The sequence below is a fragment of the Anomaloglossus baeobatrachus genome, chromosome 9, assembly GCF_048569485.1.
Source record: "Anomaloglossus baeobatrachus isolate aAnoBae1 chromosome 9, aAnoBae1.hap1, whole genome shotgun sequence".
Classification (NCBI taxonomy): domain Eukaryota; kingdom Metazoa; phylum Chordata; class Amphibia; order Anura; family Aromobatidae; genus Anomaloglossus; species Anomaloglossus baeobatrachus.
The window spans coordinates 178,903,485-178,924,088 of record NC_134361.1 but is presented as its reverse complement, the minus strand read 5'-3'; the positions used below and the strand labels follow the sequence as shown (position 1 = coordinate 178,924,088).

The window sequence follows — 20,604 nt, the reverse complement described above, 5'->3', positions numbered from 1 at the left end:
AAAATCTGTTTATTAATTTTATCGCTCAGCTCTTCTGGCTCTGAAGAAGGACAGGATGGTCCTGTGCACACACGCGTAAAGTCACACCGACCCTTCCTGACTTTGTCAAAGCCGGGAGTCCAAGCCTAGCATGAGAGGCCCAGGGATTTAATCGCGAGTGGTGGTAATCAGAATATGAGGACCAGACAGGTGATGGTGAGGAGCAGAGGGGCTGGAGAGGTGAGCAGTAAGATGAGTATACTATGTTTATTATGCCTTGTTAGAACAAGGCTTGTGCCAAGTCAAAACGCATCATTAGACATTTTATTCCTATGCATGGATATAATAGAATAAATTCCTTGATTATTCTTCATTTAATTGGCGTTCCGGTCTATTCTTCATGATATAAATTGTGGATGCCTTCATAGACGCGTGCACCTTTACTATTTGAGTGGCACCTGAAACTTTTTCTACAATTTCTATATTTTGCTGTCAGGTCTGAGTAGACCCCAGAGCATAATGGGCGATATTAAATTTATGGAGAATAACTTCTCGGCTAGTACAATTTTCAGTAAAAATCTGTGGTAATAGGTGAAAGAGAATTTAGCTTGACCAACTCACCTCTAGTATCTACAGTGGTCCTAACCTTTCTGACCTTGAGAGCCACATTCAGCTCTGGGACAGTGTCAGGAACCACATTTAGCTTTAAGAAAGGGTCACAAGCCACATTCTTCTCTGAGAGAGAGCCAAGAGCCATATTCTGCTCTGAGAGAGGGTCGTGGGCCATATTCTGCTCTGAGGGTCATGAGGCACATTCAGCTCTAAGAAAGGGTCCTGAGCCACATTCTACTCTGAGTGAGGGCCGTAAACCAGAATCTGCTCTGAGAGAGGGTCGGAAACCACATTTTGCTCTGATAGACGGTCGCCGGCCACATTCTGCTCTGAGAGTGGGTCGTTATCCACATTAGCTCTGAGAGTGGGTCATGAGCCATATTCTGCTCTAAGAGAGGGTCGTGAGCCACATTCTGCTTTGACAGAGGGTCACCGGCCACATTCTCCTCTGAGAGAGGGTTTCGAGCCATATTCTGCTCTGACAGAGGGTAGCAGGCCACATTCTGCTCTGAGAGATGGTCGTGAGCCACATTTAGCTCCCACCCCTCACAGTAGTGACACCCGGAGCACCAATTACCTGTATAATTATAGCCAAAGCTTTTTCACAAAAATCACCACCCTGAGGCAGTATACCAAGATCCAATGGTGCCTAAATCCATTCCGATCTGCTCTTCTGTGCTGGGCAACTCACAAATGTCCCCATCTGGAGACCTGCTCTTCAAAGTTGATTGCAAGACCTGGCTGCGAGCCACATATGTCTCCTGAGCCACAGATTGGGGACCTCTGATCTAAAAGTCACCTGTACTTCGTTGTGTACTTATTTTACTTTGTTTTTATTTTAGCATGGCTTATAAACTTTTTTTTTTATTCCGGCAACGCTCTACAATGTATTGAATTTATTAAATATGATAACCAGAGAAATGATTTAATAAACTACTTTTTCCTCAAGGCTTAATTTTACTATATGTAACTGTGAATTACTGCTTTGTGAATTGGCGCCATTATCCCGCACATCGTTGCGCCTACCTCGCAGGCATGAAAAATGTGTCCCATTCACCCACGTCTGGCCATTACCCAGCGCACAGTTCTGCTCGTTCAGCATTACACTATGCATATTCTATAAAAGTCATCCGTAAATACATGCGGCGACTTGCAGAATCTGATTTGTCCATAGAAAGACAAGGAGAGAAAGCCAATTTCTATCCCTCAGTATTAGTTCATACACTCCTTACACCTATTTAGTTTCCAGGCAGCAGTAAATGTCACGGCAGTTTTCGCCTTGGCACTTTGCTTTTACACTACTTTATTTCTGTACTGTTGTAAGTAGGAATTGATAGATATTTCCTGTGGTTATTGCTAGTAAAAATTCCCTGCGCTATTACCTACCAGACTGCTTAGTATTTTTCAGGTCAATGCAGAGAAAATACAGATGCGATGAAGCATTTGAAGAAAAATAATATTTATTCCAATATAAGAAGAAAAAAAATAAGAAAATGGTATATTGTAAATACAGTCAGCAATAAGAAAAGCTCTGGAGAAATGAAGAAACTTCCTTAAGTATTTTTTTTTTTTGCAAATTTATTTTTTTACTTTGGACACATTTACATCTCATCAGTTTTTACTACATAATTTGACATTACCGCCAATTGTGCTTCTACGATATCGTCGCAGGGGGAATTTTGCGCATATTTGAAAGCTCCGGAACGATGGCACGTTTTCAATAATCTTATTACTATTGTCATAGTCAAATACATTTTTATGCGTTGTAGATTTGCATCAGCAAAACCAATAACAAACCACTTAGGTTTATAGCCGGCCTTAAAAAAACAATATAAATATGTAAGCTTTGGCAGAAAAAACGAAGGTTACTGCTGGCAACTTTTTGTCTGGCTTGTGGAAACCCAACCTGTAAAATGAGATTTGAAAAAATTTATAGCGATATCATCTTCCAAGCTCATTTGCAAAGTCTGGTCGAAAGAAAAGAGATAATGTTGGGAGACGAGGATTGACACGGATTGGTCTTCACCACCATCGTCAATCTATCTGGCAAGGGCCTAACGATCACGGCCCAGAAGCAAAACCACTAACAAACTATCACACTGTACAAAGGGCTAGTAAGACGTAGTACAGCGTAATCCCCACTAGGTGGCAGCAGAGTAGTGAAGGAGAGACAAATGAACACTGTAACAGAAAGCCGGCTGAAGTACAGCAGAATAGCTTCAGCAGGCAGTTAACAGGCGAACCACCAGGGGGCAATAGAGTTGTCAAACAGTCAGGGTCTAGCCAGGAAAGTCAAGTCACTGCAAGGGGAGTATCAAAATCAAGTTAGAAATCAGAACCGAATCGGAAGCCGGGATATCAGGTATGCAGAGGGGAACACAAACATCAGACAGGAGCAGGAAGTTAGGGACCGGGACAGGCAGACGAACAGGGAAGGGTACAGGTCGGGACACAGTAGCAGGGAGGCAGGACAGATTGTCTTGCAGCTTGTATACTGGCTCTGGTAACTGTTAACAGAAATATCACTGGCACTGACCCATAGGTAGAGGGGCAAGATATAGTATCCTCGGATCCAGAACGAGGCAAGGGAGTTAACCCCTGACATGACCAGGCCAGAGCTGGGTGTAACCACAGTAGGGAAAAGCCAGCCTGGATCATGACACAAACCACTTAGAAAAAATGAAGGTTACTGCTGGCAACTTTTTGTCTAGATTATGGAAACCCAACCTGTAAAATGAGATTTGAAAAAAATTTATGGTGATATCATTTTCCAAGCTCATTTGTAAAGTCTGGTCGAAAGAAAAGAGGAAATGTTGGGAGGCGAGGATCGGCACGGATTGGTCTTCACCATCATTGTCAATCTATCTGGCAGGTGCTCAACCATCACGCCACAGAAGGTGCAACCGGGCCCATGCTTTAGGGGCGCCTCTGGATGTGCATCCGAGGATGCACCTTCATAGAATGTTTGCACATATCTTTCAGAAAATAGTAGAATTGGAAGGGACTTCATCAGGCCCAACCCCATGCGCGTGCAGGTTTACCTAAATCATCCCCGTTATATTCTTATCCAGTTTCTGCATGAAGATTTACATTGATAGAAAGCTCACTACATCCCTTGGTAACCTGTCCATTCAGCTGAAGTGTACTATGGCCCGTCGGGTCCCTGCACAACAATACACGCCGCTGGCCAATTAGAGGCCGGCAGCTGACGTCGGCATGACAGGCATTGGTGTCACATGGCAGTGATGTTTTTCCACCATAGCAGGCATGCCCATGTACTGGCTACAGAAGGGGACACCACACTTAGTTTGAGTGGAGTAAGATGAATTTTTTAATTTTTAGTGAGTTACGGAAAAGCGGCAGAAGGGGGACATACACAGATGAGCAAAAGGGTAACAATGTTTTGAACTTTTGACTTTCAGGCTCTTTATCTCGCCATTGAGTATAGCTGTGATCCTGAGACTACTTTCATTTTATAGACAATCATCTTGGCTATCTCATAAAGGTTTTTTTCTACCTCATCTGAGAGCAGCCTGATGTAGGCAAGGAGAGTCTTAATCCAATAATGCATCACTTAGATTACTGGTTGCAAAATCTGCTGTCTGACCATGCACAATATTCAATATAATGCATAGGCGACAAAGACGACAAAGCCTATGCTTTCTAATAAATCTGCACTCTGTGCATGCTCGCACAAAAGCTATTCACTGTCACCTCTCTGCTTGCTTTTAAAGGAAATCAGTCAGCAGATTTTGGCTACCTCATCTGAGAGCAGCATGATGTAAGCAAAGAGATCCTGAATCCAATAATGTATCACTTAGATTGCTGGGTGCACAATCTGCTGCCTGACCACGCACATAGAGTAGAGTACATATTCAATATAATGCATAGGCAACAAAGAAGACTAAAGGCCGCTTTACACGCTGCGACATCGCTAACCGATGCTAGTGATGTGGAGCGTGATAGCACCCGCCCCATCATACGGCCGATATGTGTTGATCGCTGCCGTAGCGTCACACGCACATACCTACTCTGCGACGTCGCTGTGATCAGCGAACCGCCTCCTTTCTAAGGGGGCGGTTCGTTCAGTATCACAGCGACGTCACTAAGCGGCCGCCCAATCAAAGCGGAGGGGCGGAGACGAGCGGGACGAACATCCCGCCCACCTCCTTCCTTCCTCATTGCCGGTGGGACGCAGGTAAGGTGAGGTTCCTCGCTGCTGCAGTGTCACACGTAGCGATGTGTGCTGCCGCAGGAATGAGGAACACCATCGTTACTGCAGAAGCAACGATAGTTGGGAAGAGGGGGCCATGTCACCGATTAGCGATTTTCAACGTTTTTGCAACGATTCAAAATCGCTCATAGGTGTCACACGCGACGACATCGCTAACACGGCCGGATGTGCGTCACAAAATCCGTGACCCCAACGACATCGCTTTAGCGATCTCGTAGCGTGTAAAGCCACCTAAAGCCTATGCTTTCTACTGAATGTGCACTCGGTGCGTGCTCGGACAAAAGCTATTCACCGTCACCTCTCTGCTTGCTTTTAAAGGAAATCAGTCAGCAGTTTTTGGTTACCTCATCTGAGAGCAGCATGATGTAGGCAAAAAGATCCTGATTCCAACGATGTTTCACTTAGATTACTTAGTGCAGATATTCTGACACAATCTGAATTTTTACATTTGGTCATGTAGCTGTGCCCAGGGAGCTGTCCCCCGCTCACACCAGGGTCTCAATAATGAGTAAACATTGACTGTGAGGTACCAATCACAGCAGGGGTATGCCGGACTACTGTGCACATGAGTTTCTAGTCCTATAATGATAAGGGTCCTGCTGCTTAAACAAACATAAGAAATAAACAAAAGATGCTACTGTGACAAAACAGGCATGCCTGAACTTTCTGTGTTAACCCTTGCAGCATGCTGTTTTCAGCTTACATAGCAAACACCTGCTGACAGATTTCCTTTAAGAGTCTTTCTACCTAATTATGTTTTTTTTCAATATGTGCACATTCTGCCAATTTTTTTTCATCCTATATGGTTAAAGGGAGAGTTTTAACTACTTTTCTTTGATGATAGAACACATCCCTTTTGGCCAATTTAGATCAGGCATAATGACCGGAGTAGTCTCCAAAGCTTGCTATCTGTTACAATCTCTTCAGTTAACCATTAAAAGGTATCAACCACTGAGAACTTTCAATTTATAATATTTGTCCATATACTGGCTAGATATATTTTTCATGTAACACCCATATAGACCGTGTGCAGAATTATTAGGCAAGTTGTATTTTAGAAGATTTTTTTTATTATTGATCAACAACTATGTTCTCAATCAACCCAAAAGACTCATAAATATCAAAGCTTAATATTTTTGGAAGTTGGATGAGGATTTTTTAGATTTGGCTATCTTAGGAGGATATCTGTTTGTGCAGGTAACTATTACTGTGCAGAATTATTAGGCAACTTAATAGAAACCAAATATATTCCCATCTCACTTGTTTATTTTCACCAGGTAAACCAATATAACTGAACAAAATTTAGCAATAAACATTTCTGACATGCAAAAACAAAACCCCAAAAAATAGTGACCAATATAGCCCCCTTTCCTTATGATGACACTCAACAGCCGACCATCCATAGATTCTGTCAGTTGCTTGATCTGTTTACTATCAACATTTTGTGCAGCAGCCACCACAGCCTCCAGACACTGTTCCGAGAGGTGTACTGTTTTCCCTCCCTGTAGATCTCACATTTTATGAGGGACCACAGGTTCTCTATGGGGTTCAGATCAGGTGAACAAGGGGGCCATGTCATTATTTTTTCATCTTTTAGACCTTTACTGGCCAGCCACGCTGTGGAGTAGTTGGATGCATGTGATGGAGCATTGTCCTGCATGAAAATCATGTTTTTCTTGAACGATACCGAATTCTTCCTGTACCACTGCTTGAAGAAGTTGTCTTTCAGAAACTGGCAGTAGGTCTAAGAGTTGAGCTTCACTCCATCCTCAACCCGAAAAGGTCACACAAGTTCATCTTTGATGATACCAGCCCATATCAGTACCCCACCTCCACCTTGCTGGCGTCTGAGTCAGAGTGGAGCTCTCTGCCCTTTACTGATCCAGCCTCTGGCCCATCCATCTGGCCCATCAAGAGTCACTCTCATTTCATCAGTCCATAAAACCTTTGAAAAATCAGTCTTAAGATAATTCTTGGCCCAGTCTTGACGTTTTATCTTATGTTTCTTGTTCAAAGGTGGTGGTTTTTCAGCCTTCCTTACCTTGGCCATGTCCCTGAGTATTGCACACCTTGTGCTTTTTGATACTCCAGTAACGTTGCAGCTCTGAAATATGGCCAAACTGGTGGCAAATGGCATCTTGGCAGCTTCATGCTTGATTTTCCTCAATTCATGGGCAGTTATTTTGCGCCTTTTTTGCCCAACACGCTTCTTGAGACCCTGTTGGCTATTTGCCATGAAATAATTGATTGTTCGGTGATCACGCTTCAAACGTTTGGCAATTTCAAGCCTGCTGCATCCCTCTGCAAGACATCTCACAATTTTGGACTTTTCAGAGCCCGTCAAATCTCTCTTCTGACACATTTTGCCAAAGGAAAGGAAGTTGCCTAATAATTAAGCACACCTTATATAGGGTGCTGATGTCATTACACCGCACCCCTCCTCATTACAGAGATGCACATCACCTGATTTACTTAATTGATAGTTGGTTCTCAGCCTATACAGCTTGGAGTAGGACAACATGTCTAAAAAGTATCATGGGATCAAAATACTCATTTGCCTAATAATTCTGCACACAGTGTATGAGCATAATAATTTACTAGCGCCTGAATATTGATTAACAGTCTTTAAAATTCAGAGATGTTCTACATTTTTAATTTTCTTCTGTCACTTAATGACCACAGGTAGCCTCCAAGATCACTATCCCGTTACTGCATGATAAAAGGACATATCTGGAACAAAAGAAACTTTACATTTCTTTGAACCTAATTATAATTTTCAAAACTTAAAAGTTTCATCAAAGTTCCTAATAAATAATAAAATAAAATATATTTGAGGACATTTTCCATTTTTACAAAACTACATAATTCTAAATGTCAATTTTCTTCCTGATACATCTGATAAATTATTAAAATAAATATGTAATAAGATACCATATTTTCGGGCTATAAGACGCACCAAACCACAAGACACACCTAGATTAAAGAGGAAGAAAATATTTAAAAAAAAATTGTAAGACAAAAATGGTGGTCATGATGCACTGCTATGCGTGGGGGGGGGATCTGATACTGACACCGTTATGGGGGTAATGTCCCTTAATTACGCACTAATGTCCCCCATCCTTGGCCCATTCCAACCAAGTATGTATGTCCCCATCCTGGTTTATATGTCCTCCAGCCTGGTATAAATGTTCCCTATCCTGGTATATATGTGGCCACTCCCAGTATATATATATCCCCCTTCTTTCTATATATGTTGCCCATCCTGGTACATATTACTCCCATCCTGCTGTATACAGTGCTGGCCAAAAGTATTGGCACCCCTGCAATTCTGTCAGATAATACTCAGTTTCTTCTTGAAAATGATTGCAATGACAAATTCTTTGGTATTATTATCTTCATTTATTTTGCTTGCAATGAAAAAACACAAAAGAGAATGAAACAAAAATCAAATCATTGATCATTTCACACAAAACTCCAAAAATGGGCCAGACAAAAGTATTGGCACCCTTAGCCTAATACTTGGTTGCACAACCTTTAGCCAAAATAACTGCAAACAACCGCTTCCGGTATCCATCAGGTCTGGACTCATTGCTGGCTACTTTAGTAGTCTCCAGTGCTTTTTATCAAACCATTTTTTAGTGCTTTTTGAAGTGTGTTTTGGGTCATTGTCCTGCTGGAAGACCCATGACCTCTGAGGAAGACCCTTTTTTCTCACACTGGGCCCTATATTATGCTGCAAAATTTGTTGGTAGTCTTTAGACTTCATAATGCCATGCACACAGTCAAGCAGTCCAGTGCCAGAGGCAGCAAAGCAACCCCAAAATATCAGGGAACCTCCGCCATGTTTGACTGTAGGGACCGTGTTCTTTTCTTTGAATGTCTCTTTTTTTTCCTGTAAACTCTACGTTGATGGCTTTTCCCAAAAAGCTCTACTTTTTCCCTCACCCTATGACGGCACCACGAGAGAGGATCCACCCATCCAGGACAGGAAACCTTCAGGTTAAAAAGGGGCCGTCCTCTCGTCGCTTCAGTTTTGGTTTCCTGTCCCGGAGGCACATTCCACGCGGGCTGTAGCATCTTCTTGGGCAGAACGGGCGGATGTTTCCATTGCTCAAATTTGTAAAGCTGCCACATGGTCCTCACCCTCGAACTTTTATAAGCATTATAGGTTGGATCTTTCCTTCTCCGACCTCACCTTTGGGAGGCGTGCTCTACAGGCTGTGGTCCCTCCCTAATTTTTTTCTTCGCTGTAATTCTCTCGTGGTGCCGTCATAGGGTGAGGGAAAATACGTAATTACTTACCGGTAATGTGTTTTTTCCGAACCCATGACGGCACCCTTATATTCCCACCCTGCACTGGGGATTGTTGGTTGGTTCACTTTCCTTTTTCCTTCTTCCACAATTTTACTGGTGGTGGCCTTATACTAACCTGTTGTTTTTTTTGGCGGTCCTCTCATGCTCTTTAATCAAACTGAAGCGGCGAGAGGACCGCCCCTTTTTAACCTGAAGGTTTCCTGTCCTGGATGGGCGGATCCTCTCTCGTGGTGCCGTCATGGGTTTGGAAAAAACACATTACCGGTAAGTAATTACGTATTTTGTCTCATCTGACCAGAGAACATTCTTCCAAAACGTTTTAAGCTTTCTCAGGTATGTTTTGGTAAACTCCAGCCTGGCCTTTTTATGTCTCGGGGTAAGAAGTGGGGTCTTCCTGGGTATCCTACCATACAGTCCCTTTTCATTCAGACGCCGACGAATAGTACGGGTTGACACTGTTGTACCCTCGGACTGCAGGGCAGCTTGAACTTGTTTGGATGTTAGTCGAGGTTCTTTATCCACCATCCGCACAATCTTGCGTTGAAATCTCTTGTCAATTTTTCTTTTCCTTCCACATCTAGGGAGGTTAGCCACAGTGCCATGGGCTTTAAACTTCTTGATGACACTGCGCACTGTAGACACAGGAACTTTCAGGTCTTTGGAGATGGACTTGTAGCCTTGAGATTGCTCATGCTCCCTCACAATTTGGATTCTCAAGTCCTCAGACAGTTCTTTGGTCTTCTTTCTTTTCTCCATGCTCAATGTGGTACACACAAGGACACAGGACAGAGGTTGAGTCAACTTTAATCCATGTCAACTGGCTGCAAGTGTGATTTAGTTATTGCCAACACCTGTTGTTAGGTGCCACAGGTAAGTTACAGGTGCTGTTAATTACACAAATTAGAGAAGCATCACATGATTTTTCAAACAGTGCCAATATTTTTGTCCACCTTTTTTATGTTTGGTGTGGAATTATATCCAATTTGGCTTTATGACAATTTTTTTTAGTTTTTTTCATTGAAGACAAATTAAATGAAGATAATAATACCAAAGAATTTGTGATTGCAATCATTTTCAAGAAGAAACTGAATATTATCTGACAGAATTGCAGAGGTGCCAATACTTTTGGCCAGCACTGTATGTCCTCCCTCCTGGTATAAATGCCTCCATCCTGGTATATTTGTGGCCCATCCTAGTATATATGTCCCCCATCTTTTTATATATGTGTCCTATCCTGGTAAATATCTGTTACGTTCAGTCCAGGGGTGGATCCACGGGACCATGCACCGGACTCCCCCAGAGAGACAACCAGGAGCGAACCCCTATACAGGGACTGTCTCGCGGTCTCTCCAGAGGGCCTAGATGCATAGCAGCTGGGACACAAGTGAGTTTGGGATAGGGCTATGAGTCCAGTGGGAACCGTATGCCGGATGGGTGACTGGAACCGGGTACAGGTGCCGAGTGGTAACAGCTGACGGGGTCCAGGTCTAGCGAGACGTGCAGGCTGAAGTAACCAGGTGGAGTCCGGGATCGGTGATGGGTACAGGCTGACGGGAAATGGCAGGATCCACAGCTGATAGTCACCGGGGCAACTCCTGGGACTCCTGCAAGCCGGACACAATCGGGATGGCAGACAGGCACTGTGGAAGGGACAGGGTTAACCTGGGTACAAAGCACAGAGGGACCTGCCCAGCTAGCTACAAGAACACGTTGAACAGGCACCGTCCACATGGAAAAGGAAGTCTTATATACCCAGTACCTGTAATCAGCCATATCCTGTTCCAGTAACGCTGGACCTTTAAGAAGAGGTGAGTGAGCGCGCGCGTGCCCTAATGCGCATGCATGAGGCCCGAGGGCCGGAGACCAGTGCAGGAAGCAGAGGGGAAGGTGGAGGAGATGCAGGGGAGCCAGGCCCAGAGTCCCTGGTCGCAGCGGGACGCCGGGACCAGCGGACGGGAGGCATGGAGGACGTACAGTAGGGGGAGCGAGAGGAGCAGCCGCGGGCAGAGGAACCGGGGACCAGAGCGGTGAGTGACAGGCGGCGCTGGGATCCTGGGAGCGTGACAATATCTCTTCCATCCTGGTGTATATGTCCTCCCTCCTGGTATAAATGCTCCCATCCTAGTATATATGTGGCCCATCCTGGTATACAGTACAGACCAAAAGTTTCATTCAAAGAGTTTTCTTTATTTTCATGACTCTAAAAATTGTAGATTCACATTGAAGACATCAAAACTATGAATTAACACATGTGGAATGAAATACTTAAAAAAGTGTGAAACAACTGAAAATATGTCTTATATTTTAGGTTTTTCAAAGTAGCCACCTTTTGCTTTCATTACTACTTTGCACACTCTTGGCATTCTCTTGATGAGCTTCAAGAGGTAGTCACCGGAAATGGTTTTCCAACAGTCTTGAAGGAGTTCCCAGAGATGCGTAGCACTTGTTAGCCCTTTTGCCTTCACTCTGCAGTCCAGCTCGCCCCAAAACATCTCGATTGTGTTCTGGTCTGGTGACTGTGGAGACCAGGTCATCTGGCGTAGCAAACCATCACTCTCCTTCTTGGTCAAATAGCCCTTATACAGCCTGAAGGTGTGCTTGGGGTCATTGTCCTGTTGAAAAATAAATGATGGTCCAACTAAACGCAAACCGGATGAAATAGCATGCCGCTGCAAGATGCTGTGGTAGCCATGCTTGTTCAGTATGCCTTCAATGTTGAATAAATCCCCAACAGTGTCACCAGCAAAGCACTCCCACACCATCACACCTCCTCCTCCATGCTTCACGGTGGGAACCACGCATGTAGAGTCCATCCGTTCACCTTTTCTACAAAGACACGGTGGTTGGATCCAAAGAGCTCAAATTTGGACTCATCAGACCAAAGCACAGATTTCCCCTGGTTTAATGTCCATTCCTTGTGTTCTTTAGCCCAAACAAGTCTCTTCTGCTTGTTGCCTGTCCTTGGCAGTGGTTTCCTAGCAGCTATTTTACCATGAAGGCCTGCTGTACAAAGTCTCCTCTTAACAGTTATTCTAGAGATGAGAAGGTGTGTCCAAACGTTTGGTCTGTACTGTATATGTCCCCCATCTTTGTATATATGTGGTCCAACCTAGTAAATATCTCCCCCATCCTGGTATATATGTCCCCCATCATGGGCCCATCCTGGTATATATGCCTCCCGTTATCCTGCTTTTTTAAACACACACAAAAATAAATTACTATACTCACCTTATTAATATTAATAATAATAATATAATAATAAAGCTTATTTATATAGCGCCAACATATTCCGCAGCACTTTACAATCAGGTGGGGGCTTGTATAGACAAAAACAGGACAAAGTAGTACATAATTCAACAGCTACAGTAGGAATGAGGGCCCTGCTCAAAAGCTTACAATCTATGGGGAAGAAGCGGGACACAAAAGGTGAAGCACACTTGTAGACCTGGCCGACCATCGTTATGCTAGTTTATTGGTTACATATATATATATATATATATATATATATATATATATATATATATATATATATCTTCCCTCTGCTTCCCTGGTGCGCGGCATCCTCTTCTAATGTTAGCAACTTACTTCAGCGTGCAAGTGACGGGCAGCACATGATGTCACTGCCATGTGCCCCCAATCGCATGCCGACGTCAGCTGCCAGCTGTTAAAAAATAAATATTCACTGCTCCCCTGACCCATAATCCTAAGTGCCGAGAAGTGTGCGGCATTATGGGTGTTCGGAGCAGTGAATATTCATTTTCTTAAATAGCAGACACACGTGTTCACCCCAGCTACCAACTTTCTGCAGCGGCAACCCTGCTCCTGACTCCTGTGAGCAGCTCCATTGCCGCTACCCTCTCACCACAGCGAGCCAGGTACATCCAGACTATAAGACGCACTCCCCACTTTCCTCCAAAATTTTGCAGAAAAAGTGGGTCTTATAGTCTGAAAAATATGGTACGTGGTATCACCACATTTGTACTAACCTTATATTATAAAATTATTGTATTATTTATCCTACATGGTGCATGTTGTTAAAATATGGACAAAAAACTATAGTAGAATTGCTGTTTTTGTTTATCCTGCCTCATCAAAAAAATGAAATAAATACTGATCAAAAAAGTCATATGTGTCCCAATATTTTAACAGTAAAAATGAAGTTCTTTACCTAAAACACAAACACAAGAAAATCTCTGGAACAGGAACATGTAAAAGGTATAGCTCTCAGAATATAATGACAAAACAAAAAAATATATAAAAAAAATAAAATAAATTTGGTATCACCCCAACCATATTGATCTGCGTAATAATTTTACTGCACAGTGAACACACAATTACAAAACGATTCCGAATTTATTGTTTTTAGTTCACGGCTCCTACCCGAAAAATGAAATGAAAATTGATGAAAAAGTTGTTTGGACCAAATATTATGAGTAATACTACAGTTTGTTTCACACAAAAAAAGTCCTGAAGCCGGTGCCAGGAGGTTGGGGGTCGAATTATGAGTGTGGGGAGCAATGAATATTCATTTTCTTGAATAGCAGACGCATATGTTCTTCCAAGCCGCCGGCTTTCTGCAGCGGCAACCCTGCTCTTGCCTCTTGTGACCCCGTTCTACTGCCACCGTGGTACCCCCACAGCGAGCCAGGCACATCCAGTCTATAAGACTCATCCCTATCATTACTCTCAAATTTTCACATTTTTTGGGAAAAACTGCATCTTATAGTCCGAAAAATACACTAATAGCATAGAGAAAGGAAACTTTTAGATTAGATAAAGTCTCACTGACATACATTTTTATAGGTTTTTTCCCAAAATTAATAGTTACTTCTTATGCATATTGGAAAGTCCATTCTTGAGATCCACAGCATAGCAATAACTTTCTGAACACTGGAGTTCTGAGTGTAGGGACCCCTAGCAATCACCAAGTTATTTCTATCCAATGTATGGGGGATAAGTTGTGATTTTTTGAAAATCCCTTTCAATTCTTATTTGTTTATTTAGACACTGCAGTTGGGGTGCAGTAAAAACCACAACAGAAAACCACATTAGGTTATATAACTATTAGCTGACTTTTTTGATGTGGCGGCATGCATTTATTATGGGTAACCCATGTAAAATAAATGTTTACCAGATGTGTAGATGTGTATGTGTTTTATTTAAAGAGAACTTATGAGCATGCCCCTGGGAGCTTTTGGCTGTAATTGCTTCAAGCACACCTGTATGGCTCAAAGCTAGTAGCTCCTGGGAGAAAAAAAGTTTATTTTCTCCCAGTGCCACCCTTTCAGTTGGCCTGGCACCTTCCTAACACTATTCGCTTGCAGTTTAACCCAATATCTGCAGGTAAATAGAATTATCCGACGTTAAAGATTTCCTTTAATGGGAACCTGCCACCGGATTAGGCCCCTATATCCTGCGGCCACCACTAGTGAGCCCTTATATACAGCATTCCAGAATACTGTATATAAGTGCCCAAGCCGCTCTGTATAACATAAAAACACCTGTAGCGCCTGGTCCCACCAGACCCCGTGGGGGTCGCGCTCCCTCACATTTGCCCAGTCCCAGCATGGCTCCCACGTGCACTCCTGGTCATAGCCCCAGGCAGCGACCTCTTTCCTCTTACCGGTCCCATGGCTCTGCAGGTGCTGCCCCTGGTCCGGGTCCTGCTGTACGTCCTGCTCCCAGGCCTGCTGCAGTCTCTTCCTGTCTCCCATCCTCACACAGAATTGCAGTAAGTGACTCTAGGCTGCGTGCAAGGCCACGCCCCCTTTACCCCCTTGTTACCTAATGGGTATTTAGGTTCACCTCCCCCGGCAGCAGGTGCCCGAGCAACGCTTCCATTAGAGCTTTGCCAGTGTCCAGACCCCTTTGTTCTGTTACCTGTGCATTTGATACCTGGTTCTAATCCCTTTTCTCACCCTAGTGCCATCCGTACCATTCCGGCTGTGGACGTCACCGTGCCCTACCTGCCGTGGACATTATCTGTGCCGTACCTACTGTGGACGCCACCTGCTGTGAACATCTCCGGTGCCATTCCCGTGTTCTGCCGGCTGCGGACGTCACAACCTTGCTACACCTGGCCTTACAGAGACTCCTACTACCGGTTCCTGGCTGCCGTGCATTTAGGCCTTCTGGGGAGGCGCTGCACAGTCCCTGTATAGGGGTTTGCTGCTGGTCGCCTTCTCAGGGGAGTCCGGTGCATGGTCCAGTGGGTCCACCTCCGGACGCTCGCCGCTCCTCGGTGAGCGTAACAACACCTTTATAATACTCACTTAGGAGGAGGTCTGTTCCAAAGGGTGTCACTGCTCTCCAGTCCAGCACCTCCTCTCTACTACGATATCCATCCTCCTTCTACCCAGCCCAGTGTGGATGACAAGTCTTCGTCATCCACACAGGCCAACATTGCGGTCCCGCGCACATGCACTTTGATCTACCCTGCTCAGGGCAAATCAAAGTACTGTAATGCGCAGGAATGAGGAAAGGTTAAAGATTGCCCGCACATGCGCACTGCAATACTTTGATCTGCTCTGAACAGGGCAGATCAAAGTGCGCCTGCACAGGACCTCAATGCCATTTAATGTGCCTGGCACTAACGTGTCATGCACATAGACCTCAGAAGAAGGAGGACGACGATCGCTGCAGAGATGAGGCGTCAGACCGGAGAGAGGAGGCGCTGGACTGAAGAGCTGAGATACCCATCGAACTAGAGCGCCCCCCCTAGGTGAATATTCTAAAAGTATTTTTTGCATTATACAGAGTGGCATGGGCTCTTATACAGTGTGTCCACCCATATCCTGTCCACAGCCATTAACTTGCAGCTATAGGCATAGAAATGGTGTCTAGGTATAGTAAAGAATCCATGCGCTATGCAAGGAAACCACCTATAGCGCCACCTGATGGAAAACAATGGAGTTAGCATTTTTATCTCGAAAACGGAATGAGATAGAGGAAAAAAGTGAATTACAAAGTTGTAGGGCATCATCAATTCAATACGAATCGACACCTTGCATACAGAAATGCTATGATTAGAACATGTAAAACTCACAAGGCTGCGGGCATGAAGCGATACCTCATGGAGACCTTCCTACAAGTCATTGGGTATGGTGGCTGCGTGGAGTGGCCTCCGCTCACCTGACCTGAACCCATTGGACTTCTTTCTGGGAGGTCACATCAAACAGCAGGTGTATGCGACCCCTCCACCAACATTGCAGGACCACGACGACGTATCACAGATGCTTGTGTAAACGTGTCACCTACCATATTGCACAACGTGCAGCAAGATACAGTATGCTGTCCAGAGCCCAGATGTGCATTGCAGCTGACGGTGGCCACTCTGAGCACCAAAGTTAAATGAGCGCCATATGCATGACCAGCATTCAATGTTTTGGGGGGGGGGGTCATGGGTTTCATATCATAGCATTTCTGTATGCAAGGTGTCGATTCGTATTGAATTGATGATGCCCTAAAACTTTGTAATTCACTTTTTTTTCTCTATCTCGTTCCGTTTTCGAGATAAAAATGCTAACTCCGTTGTTTTCCAACCACGAGCAAATACTAAACAATCATATGATTACAATTGCCCACCACTAGAGCATGTTACAGTTGACTTGTGGGGGTCTTTGGATATCGGACCCCTACCAAATCTCATATTGATGACCTAACTCAATAAGCCATAGGTCATCAGTATGTTAGTCCGGGACATCCATTGTTAAACTTAACCAATTTGTTCCTCTTTATTTAGCGTGGACCCCCTTGAACCAGAAAGTGTGCAGATATACTGTAGACGTGAGCGGGCAGTCATTTATCCGTCATTCTCATCATAGTTTATCGAGCAAATACTTTCCAATCATTAGACCAGTCCTGACAGTCACTGCTTACCATCAATGTAATAAAGGTGAACACATGAGACACCGAGGAGAATAGCAGCATTAGAAGCAATTTAAAAGCCGCCCAGGGACCTTACAGTAATATCGGAGTAGATTTGCCCCAAGGCATCATGTTTTATGAATGAGGATAGTTTCTTCTAATCACTCTTATGGGGTCAAATCTTGGCTCACCTGTTTCTGGGTCACAAATCTGCTCACAAGCGTCTATTGTTCTTTGGCCACAGAGATCCCGCACCCACGGAGAGCTGGCATTTGCCTGATAGTACAGAAATAGCTGGGCAGGGTTTACCCAGTTTGATACGTCGAGAAAGCTTCCTTCACTAATCACAAAGCTGCTCCCTGCAGATTAAACAATGAAAAGAGAAATGATCAAAAACTTCATATTAATCACGACATATCCAAAAGACAATAAAACGGCGATCGGGTTATACGTTTAATAGCATTAATTTCATTTCATGGCATATATTTAGAGAAAAATAACTTGAATGTTTACTATTTTGTTATGAAAGCTTTCCTCTACTAAGGGAATGTGCACACAACGCCTTTTAGGCACTCTGAAACGCTAAAGGTATGCAAACATTGAATACAGAAATGTGACATACATTACTGCTAAGGAAATTAATTTAAAAATTGAGACACTTAGATGATAAAAAGGCCAGTTTTATGCGAGCCCAGCTGCCAGCGGCAAGGCGTCTCATTTTGCTGAGTTCCTATCTAAATGCCTCTATGCAGGCTAGAAAAAGTCTACAACTTTATGGACAGGAAGGAACCTGCTGATAGGAAATTTAAAATCACCTAAAACTGGTGGGAAGAAGTGGCCATAAAGTTGTAGGCTTTTTTAGACCAGGTAGAGGCATCTAGCTGGCTGCTGGGCTCATATAAAACTGAACTTTTTTATGTGCTACGTGTCTCAATTTTAAAATGTACTTCTTTACCAGTAATGCGTTTCCAAATTCCTGTATTCAGTGTTTGCATGCCTTAGTGTTTCAGAGTGCAGCTGTTCATTTGTTGGAGCATGTTTCATGTTAAGTATGCACATGTTCACATTTGTCTGTTAGGACGTGCGTCAGTTTTCTCATTTCGCCTTTTAGACCCTGCCATCGCTTTTGCCATAGGCAAACGATTCAGTAAAATGCCAGTGTTTTTCTTTTCCAAAGCATCTTTGACACTTCCGGATCGATTTTGCCAACAGTTTTTTTTTATTTTATATATATATATATATATATATATATATATACATTATATATTATATATTATACATTTATACATATATCTATATATATATATATATATATTATATATATATATATATAAATTATATATATATTTTTAAATATATATATATATATATATATATATATATAAAACATATATTTAATTTTTTGCCAATTTTACAGGCAGATACCACGAGGAACCTGCCTGAAAAAGACAAAAAAATTAACATAATACAGAGCAATGTCAACATGATCTTTTGTAGCATCAGCCTGAAAAACCGTCATGGGCATATACCCTAAGTCAATAATAAATTGTACAGAGATCCTATTTTTTCTGTTGCCACCTTTCCCCACAGCTTTACCCAATATACTGTATAGCTAGGTAAAGGCTATCAGAGCTTTATATTGCAGTGGTACAAAGTGTACATTCACCTTTAATCAGCTGAAGGTCACTCCACACCTGATATTGCATATTCAGCAGTCCCCTGATATACTTCTATTACTGGATTCACTTACTTCATGAGTTGGAGTGCTCTAATAATATCCCAAGGAAGTCATGGGGAATGTGAACAGCTTACCGAAGCTTATGTGTATAGTCCGCATTGTAATGCAGTGATGCTGTTAGTACGGTCCCATCACATCTGAGCTATTTCTGATGTTTGTAGCTTCTATCACATTGTTGTTTTTTTTTTAATAAAACCAAAATGTAAAATTTTTAACTTCTTTCATTGGCATGTGTACTATTAGGTTGTGTTCACATAGGGCATTTTTTCTGCGTTTTTTTTTCCTGCAGCAAATCCTTATCTTGTGGCAGGAAGTCTGCTAGTGGTTTTCTGCATTTTTGGTATGGTTCTTGGTGCGGTTTTAATGACGTTTTTGCAGATTTTTTTTATTACTGCGTTGTTTGTACTTTCTCCTGGCCAGACCAATGGGTATTGATCTGGATCCAATAAAGTTCAGGAAAAAAAATAAAGCAAGTGCGATATACTTACCAGTGTCTGGTATGGCTGTATGCGCCTGCAGCTGCTCCTTCTACTTCCGGGACCGCTCATTACCTTTATTGAATACTCACTGCTTTCCTGCCCACCGGTGTCTGTGATTGGTTGCAGTAAGATGCGCCCCCACCATGAGTGGTAGCATGTCTCACTGGTGGTATAAAAATAAATAAATAAAAAAAAATATTGGTGTATGGTCCCACTATATTATGATACCCAGCACAGATATAGCCATGGCTACAGGCTGCAGCCCCCAGTCGTGTGCTTTATTTGGGCTGTGTATCAAAATAAAGAACCACATGCGGTCTTCTGTAAAAATTAAAAAAACAACTTGTTGTCCCCACAATTTTGATATCTAGCCAAGATAAAGCCAGACAGCTGAGGGCTTCTATTCTCAGACTGGGGAGACCCATGGTTATTGGGCCCCTCCCAGCCTAAAAATAGCAGCCTGAAGCCACCTAAGATTGCTGCATCCATTAGATCCGACAATCCCAGAACTTTACCTGGCTCTCACCGATTGCCCTGGTGCATGGCAATCGGGATAATAAGGGGTTAATAGCAGCTCACAGCTGCCACTAAGCCCTAGATTAGTGATGGGAAGGGTCTATGACCCACCTGATTACTAATCTGTAGTGAAAAGAAATAAACACAAACTCTGAAAAAATCCTTTATTTGAAATAAAAGATAAAAAAGCTCCTTCTTTCACCACTTTACAAACAACCCTGCAGGTCCGACGTAATCCACACGAGGTCCCATGACGCTGACCACTGAACTAATTCCTCCCTGTCACTGCTTGGCCAAAACATCCCATCATTATAGATGGAGAAGGTGAAATCCACAGCACAGGATGTCACAACAGCATCAAAAGTTCCTATAATATTGCTGATTGGGCAAAGTAACTATACCTGGAGGCTACTACCAGTCACACTCAACCGGAAGTACTGAGCACTATTTTCAGACCAATCTATCGACACAAGGATGCACCAGGTAACTTGTATCAGTACTCAATGATCTTGGACCCATGAATGCTAAATTGGAAGGGAGCACTGAGTGTTTACAAGTAGTTTCTGTGAATGGTCACATTAACCCTATAGAATGTAAGCCCGCAAGGGTAGGGCCCTCTTCCCTCTGTACTAGTCTGTCTACTGTAACTGGTGTATGTATTCTGTATGTAACCCCTTCTTATGTACAGCACCATGGAATTAATGGTGCGCTATAAATAAATAATAATAATAATAATAACCCCTCTACAGGGATTTGGAATTACACAGGGAACTGGAGATCACTACCTGTGGAAGGCTGCAGTCCGATGAGAGTAGTAGTCAGACAGGGTCAAACCAGGAATTGCGGAACAGGGAGAAAATCGGCAC

The 20,604-nt window shown here is 43.2% G+C and overlaps 1 protein-coding gene across 1 annotated transcript in view; it reads right to left on the bottom strand.

Moving 5' to 3' along the window:
- ASTN2 (astrotactin 2) overlaps positions 1-20,604 on the bottom strand; it is a 935,497-nt gene that overhangs the window by 501,703 nt on the left and 413,190 nt on the right. The window contains exon 6 of the mRNA XM_075324083.1: positions 17,197-17,364. Within this exon, the coding sequence (XP_075180198.1) occupies positions 17,197-17,364 (168 nt within the window). The remainder of the gene's footprint in view (positions 1-17,196; positions 17,365-20,604) is intronic.